The sequence below is a fragment of the Helianthus annuus genome, chromosome 7, assembly GCF_002127325.2.
Source record: "Helianthus annuus cultivar XRQ/B chromosome 7, HanXRQr2.0-SUNRISE, whole genome shotgun sequence".
Taxonomy (NCBI): domain Eukaryota; kingdom Viridiplantae; phylum Streptophyta; class Magnoliopsida; order Asterales; family Asteraceae; genus Helianthus; species Helianthus annuus.
The window spans coordinates 11,329,918-11,337,008 of record NC_035439.2 but is presented as its reverse complement, the minus strand read 5'-3'; the positions used below and the strand labels follow the sequence as shown (position 1 = coordinate 11,337,008).

The 7,091-nt window shown below is 37.6% G+C and overlaps 1 protein-coding gene across 1 annotated transcript; it reads right to left on the bottom strand.

Moving 5' to 3' along the window:
* Positions 1 to 1,160: 1,160 nt before the first annotated feature.
* LOC118480152 lies at positions 1,161 to 5,737 on the bottom strand. Its single transcript, XM_035974861.1, has 3 exons — positions 5,659 to 5,737; positions 2,883 to 3,121; positions 1,161 to 2,078 (listed from the first exon to the last, which is right to left on the bottom strand). The coding sequence occupies exons 1-3, from the start codon at positions 5,735 to 5,737 to the stop codon at positions 1,545 to 1,547; spliced, it is 852 nt and encodes a 283-aa protein (XP_035830754.1). The 3' UTR covers positions 1,161 to 1,544.
* Positions 5,738 to 7,091: the final 1,354 nt, after the last annotated feature.

The following is a 7,091-nucleotide window of genomic DNA, read 5'->3' as shown; positions in this document are numbered from 1 at the left end:
TACAGAACGATGAAAAATAAAAGAAAAAGAAGAAAAACCTAAAGAGAAAAGGAAGAAAAGATTAGGCTGTTAATTTTAAGCTTTCGTGAAATTCTTGTGTCCCCTGCAACGGCGCCAAAAACTTGACGTGCGTGGGTGAATATATATATTTTTTAGTTATTTTTAGCTTTTTTTACTCGCCGAATTCAAGTTTTAAATGTATAAAGCACGATATTCTACTATAACTCTTCACACACGCTTAAAGCAAGTATACCTATCGCGGATATAGTGATGGCAAGATACGAAGGTCGTCCAAGGACATAAGAGCTTTTAGTATCGGCTTATCGTCAACTTCTAATCGAACCAACTTTTGAGAAAAAAGGTTTAAGTTAATAAAAAAATAAAAACCGAAAATAAAAACAAAATAAAAATGATAGACAAGAAAGAATCACTTGGATCCAACTTATCTTTCATGTACCCTTTTGATGGTTTCCGCACTTTGGGCATTTTAAGAGATTATCTTAGTTATAGTAGTAGGCCCCTCTTGCAAGGCGACGTTACCCTCAACCAAGTGGTTTGAGTCAGCAAGGATACAATCCCAAGAGGTTGGATATTGAAAGATAATTAAGTTATTAATGCAAAATGTGGTGGACCCCCCTTCCGGGGCGGCGATCACCCTCAACCCGTTGGTCTGAGTCAGTAGGGATACAGTCCTCGTGGGGTTGGTTTAATGTTTTAATAAAAGTTTAAGAATAAGAGATTCAAGCTTTATGCACCTCTGCCGTGGTGGGTATTGCCCGCTTCGACTCGTGAGGTGTTACTGGGCTTGAACCAGGTTCTCGCAGGATCTATACATTGAACGGGACATAGAATTAGCCAAACCACCCTTCTAACCCCCTTCCAGGTAATTAACATACTTTATATAGACCGTAAAGAAATGAATATGTTGAATCAACGAACATATGAAGAATGATTGAGAAAATTCGCCTTCAATATAAAGAAACTATTTATTAACGTCATTAATACATACCCAATTAAAAAGGAGCTAAAGTTTGGAAATCATAAAAGAAATACATAAAAGAATAGTCTTCATCAAGTGATGTAAGAATTTAGCCAAGCATGACCTTCGTTTGACAAAGATTCTTACGATCAATCTTTGATCCCGAGACTACACACACACTCTAAAGATGGAAAATGGATGATGGTGGTGGATAATGGTGTCGTAGTGGTGGTGGAGTGGTGGAAAGTGAGAGAGAAGTGGTTTGCCAAGGGATGAGTTGAAGTGGAACCAAGCAATCCTATTTATAGTTGTAAACAGAAGGTTCAGCACGGCCCGTGCCCGCCTGGCACGGCCCCGTGCCCATCTCTCTCTCATCCTCATTAATTGCTTGTCAGATATTGTACTAACATGGCCCCGTGTGTCAACGGCACTGTAAGGACTCTCAAAATTGTCCCAAAACAACCCATAAATGAAAACCCAGACCCCTGAAACCCTAACCCATATCAAAAATCAATAAAATGTGAAACATGGGTTTCAGGCGGGCCGCGTAAAAGTAAGCTTAACCTTACGCGGGCCACGTCAATGCATTCAACGTGACCTTTCGGTGGTCATGCAGTAGGCTTTCCAGTGCCATTAGTGTCGCTCTAATTTTTTGTACCACATTTTGCACGTCTTTCTGAACATGTAGGCTGTCGGGGAACTGCTTTCTTAGGGTTTGAAATATGATACGTGGCTCCATGTTTTGAGCAGTTAGCTGCTCCACTAGCTTGTATTCGGCTTCAGTAAATCTTCGCACAAAAGCGTGGCCCAACAGACTCGTCGTAGGTTCATGGTTATGGTTCTGGTTATCCACTTTTAACTCCCACGTGTCATTCGTCACGTCCCGGATGGCGAGTAATGAAAATGGGCAACCGATTTTTTTACTACCAGCATTCCAAACTATTGCTTTACTACGGTGCTCACCACTACGGTCGCACACAACCCATACCATCCCAGTAGTACCACCAATATCTTTCGATCGGCGGGTAACAATTACGTAACCATACTCCTTTCCCGTTTCTTGTAACCAATTCTTCAAATCAGTAAGAGACATGAATCGCTAAAAAAAAAACAACCACAACAACAACAACAATTATAATTATAATATTTCTAACAATAATAATAATAATAATTATACTTATAATATTTTTAAGAATAATAATAATAATAATATTTTAACAAAAATAACAATAATAATAATAAATATAATAATAATATTTTTAACAACAACAACAACAACAACAACAACAATAATAATAATAATAATAATAATAATAATAATATTTTTAACAATAATAACAATAATACTAATAATTATAATTATAATAGTTTTAACAATAACAATAACAATAATAATTATAATTATAATATTTTTAACAACAACAACAATAATTATAATTATAATATTTTTAACAATAACAATAATAATTATAAATATAATATTTTTAACAACAACGACAACAACAACAATTATAATTATAATATTTCTAAAAATGATAATAATAATAATAATAATAATAATAATAATAATAATAATAATAACAATAATAACAATAATAATAATAATAATATTTTTAACAATAACAATAATAATAATAATAATAATAATAATAATAATAATAATAATATTTTTAACAATAATAACAATAATAATAAATATTATAATTATAATAGTTTTAACAATAACAATAACAATAATAATTATAATTATAATATTTTTAACACAACAACGACAACAACAACAATAATTATAATATTTCTGACAATAATAACAATAATAATAACTATAATTACAATATTTTTAACAATAATAATAATAACAATAATAATAATAATATTTTTAACAATAACAATAATGTGATACCTCATTTATTTGAAACGGATTGCCTGGGGTAGATGGTTTATAAAGTAGTGTGTTACGGGGCTCATAACCATATCTACCATATTCTTCGTATCCACCGTAGCTTCCGTATCCACCGTATCCACCTTCACCGCCATATCTATTATATCCACTGTATCCACCTTTACCCCTGTATCCACCGTATCCATCTTCTACCCCGTATCCACCGTATCCACCTTCACCCCTGTATCCACTGTAATCCGCTTGTTGCACGTATCAATCAATCAGCGTAGACACACCTTGTTTTCAGTGTGGTCTATCTAAGTCATAAGCCTTACAGAGCTTGATTAAATAACAAGAAACACCCGAATAAGAACATATCAATCATATGCATAGTAATCTAAACTAAGGGGCTGTTTGGCAACATCTGAATGGTTAAGTCCTGAACCAATAAGAGGTCTGAACCATTAAGTGCGGAATCAGTAAGAGGTCTGAACCATCAAGAAAGGTTGTATAATGTTTAACCATTTAGAGGCAAATGTCTGAACAATTCAGATTAGAGGTCTTAACATTCAGACTATGTATAAATCTTAATCATTCAGAGGCAAATGTCTAAACCATTCAGACATCTGCTCATGAAACAAACAGTCTGAACCATTAACTACTGAACCAGTAAGAGGTCTGAACCATTCAGAGCTTCATTAAGAGGTAAACAAACAGCCCCTAATATATGATTAGAATTAAAACAACCACGTAATTAAAAATTTAAACACCCAATTGTCATATATCTATAATATATCATATAGTAAATAGTAAAATGGTCATTTTACACAATTTTATTCATGTACAAACTTTTAAAGCTTATTGTGTAAGACGAACGCGTATCATGAGGTTATATGACGTGTCTAAATCATTAGGCGGACCAAATTAAAATTAAAAATTTAAGTAAGTTTATGTTTTAAATTTTATAATATAAAAACGTGACTGCAATGAAGACATATGTTTTTATACATATATGAAAACATATCTATCTCAAATTTACACAAAGAAAACATATATTTTTATTTACTTATGAATTTCATGTTTTAGTGGTCCTAGTTGATCAAATGTAATTATCACCAAAAATAATTTGAGTAAATATAAACAATTCTAAAAATATATACAATGTTAGAAAGGGGTATAAATAGACCTGGCAAACGGGTCGGGTCGGGTCGGGTCGGAATGTGTCATGGGTAAAAACGGGTTTGGATCAGAACGGGTTTCGGGTCGTGTCGGGTTGGGTTGGTGAACATAGGAGGGTGACACAAAGCTCAAAAACAGTTAAGAAAACCCAAGGTCTAGAATGCCAAAGTGAGCTACAAAGTAGCAGCAGTAGACATAGTATAACTACGGTGAGTATAAATGCGATAAGAGCATCAAAAACATAACAAGATATGAGAATTTAACAATACATGACTGGCATAAGATTTTTTTGTAAGACCTGAAACTAAAACAACACACATGATGGTGGAATGGCCAATATGAGTAACGTTACAGATTTTTCCATCCCCTCTCGATAAGCTCACACATCCTCAACTAAAGTAGGATCAGAGGTCATATGCTCAGTAGCACCAAACTTCCTAATCCAAACGTCGACTAAATCACAAGCAAGCACTCAGAGCATATAAATTTGCAACATAACCAGCTCAAGAAGTTCGCCCGGAATTACTTTTATCATTTCTAGGCCACTCGAAAAAGGTTCATGGATTTGTTTATCATTTCCGGAAGTTTGTCGAAATGGTACGGGTCGAAACGGTACGGGTTAAATCAGTCGTGTCAGTGATAAATAGAATTTCAAATTTACTAAAATACGCAGCGTATAGCCCTCTACTCCCCGTATTACTTTATTCACGTGCCTAGACAACATCGTATCAGTGTCAAATCAGTCTGACATACGCTGCGTATTGGCCAATACGCAGCGTATAGGGTTACCTATATACGCTGCGTATTGCTCAATACGCACCCTATGTCAGACTGATTTGACATGGTACTAGGTTTGACTGTCTGGTCGTGTACCTGCCCCTAACATACGCTGCGTAGAGACCTATACGCAGCGCATAGAGGTAACCCTATACGCTGCGTATTGGTCAATACGCAGCGTATGTACACTCTAAGTGTGCAGATAGCCTGCCAAGGTGTGCAAATAGTGAGGACCTGTTGAAAACTGATAGGGGTGGAGAATTTTGTTCACAAGAATTTAATAAGTTTTGTGAGGCACATGGCATTAAACGTGAACTTACTCCTCCATATACCCCTCAAAATAATGGCGTATAGTTGAGCGGAAAATTAGAACTATTATGGGTCTCACTAGGAGTATGATCAAGCAAAAGGAACTTCCTAACTATTTCTGGGTAGAAGCTGTGGCAACTGCTGTGTATCTCATTAACATAGCAGTCACAAAGGTTTTAAAAAGGGAAAATAGCCAAAATGGCCTTGACCCGGTCAACTTTTCCAATATAGCCAATCCAGACGTCTCCACACACCCGTAACGTCTTAAGCATTCACCAATTAAATGGCTCCACGTTTCCGACAACCTAGTGAGATCTCTTAAGCATTCACCGTAACGTCTTAAGCATTCACCGTAACGTCTTAGCCGAGACGTCTGAAGGTGGCTTGAGACCTTACCCACGTTCATTCACCGGAACCTGCAACTAGATTTCACATTCATTTTCAGACACTTTCTGACACAACTGTAATTCCTTCATCTTCTCCGACGAGTCCTCCGGCCACCATCACCTTCGTCATCCAACCCCTCCACCACCTCCGTTAACCTGCAACTCCTTTCCGACGACACCTCTTCTTCTACGGCGACTAACGTCACCACCAAATTGTTTCTTCATCAGGTTAGTACCGGTTTTTGTGGTGGGTGGTGGTTGTGGTGGGTGGAGAGTGACGATTGTTGGTAGGTGATGGTGGTGGTTGGTTGGTATGTGACCGTGCCGTGGTGGTTTACGGTGGTGGTGGAGGGTTGAGGTGCTCGGTGGAGGGTGGTGGTGCTTGGTGAGGGTGGTGGTGGTGGTGGTGCTCGGTGAAGGTGGTGGTGGTGCTCGGTGAAGAAGAAAGAGGAATAGTTGGGGAGAGAGCTTCATAAAGAGCTGGTTGCAAATTAAAGCATTGGGAAAAGAATTTGCCTTTGTGGTTACTTTTTGTCAGATCACGTGCATCCAAATTAGTACAACTCTTGTGCACCCATGTGATGTGAGTGAGGCAATAGTTCCAAAACCCCCCTCCACTATGTAGGTTGTCCAAACATACCCCCATACATACAAATGTTACTAGTAACCATGACACGTGTTGTGGTGACATGAGATCCCCATTTGGATCTTAAGGTAGTGAGTGAGTGATCTGACAAAAGCAGATGTGTTCAGTGCCACGGCCCCACACTCACAGAGACCGAAGTTTTTCATGATGAAACGTCTTAAGACGTTACGGGTGTGTGGAGACGTCTTGTGGATACGTCTGGATTGGCTATATTGGAAAAGTTGATCGGGTCAAGGCCATTTTGGCTATTTTCCCTTTTAAAAAATCAAACTCCTAGGCATGCATGGTCTAATCTGAAGTCTAAGGTTGACCACTTAAGGGTGTTTGGTAGTATTGCATATGGTATTGTCCCATCACAAAAAGAAAAACAAAAAAAAAAGCTGGATGATAGGTCTGAACAAGCAATATTTATTGGGTACATCAATGAGACCAATGCATATAGGTTATATAATCCAACAAGTAAGAGATTCTTCACTAGAAGGGATGTTGAGTCCGTGAAAATGCTAAATGGGAGTGGGAAACAGATGCTGACAAAAAGACATATGAAGCTAGTTATATTATCGAGCCGGGGGTCTCACTGGAAGCAGCCTCTCTATTCCTACGGGGTAGAGGTAAGGCTGTCTACATCTTACCCTCCTCAGACCCTACCTTTGCTTTGCTATTGGTGGGATTTACTGAGTATGATGATGATGATGATGATGAAGCTAGTTATATTGATCCATTCCCAATAATGGATGATCAACCTGTTAGTGAATTTGAAGTGGGTTCGAGCTCTTCACAGTCCGCTCAGTCACTTCAGAGTGAGTTAGGTCAGAACATCAACAACAATTCTGGAAGTGAAGATGCAAGCCCAGGGATGCTCAATCTTCAACAAGGCAGTCTTGTTGTTCTACTTCTCCTCCTCCATGAACAAAGGATTTGCAAGAAGTTTAT

What these genes read in the sequence shown, in the direction of transcription:
- LOC118480152 (XM_035974861.1), bottom strand. Translation starts at nt 5,737, where the DNA reads ATGAAGAAACAATTTGGTGGTGACGTTAGTCGCCGTAGAAGAAGAGGT. An exon ending in GGAGTTGCAGGTTAACGGAG is followed by an intron (nt 3,122 to 5,658) that starts GTGGTGGAGGGG and finishes ACGTGCAACAAG; the next exon opens with CGGATTACAGTGGATACAGG. An exon ending in ATCCGTTTCAAATAAATGAG is followed by an intron (nt 2,079 to 2,882) that starts GTATCACATTAT and finishes TTTTTTTTTTAG; the next exon opens with CGATTCATGTCTCTTACTGA.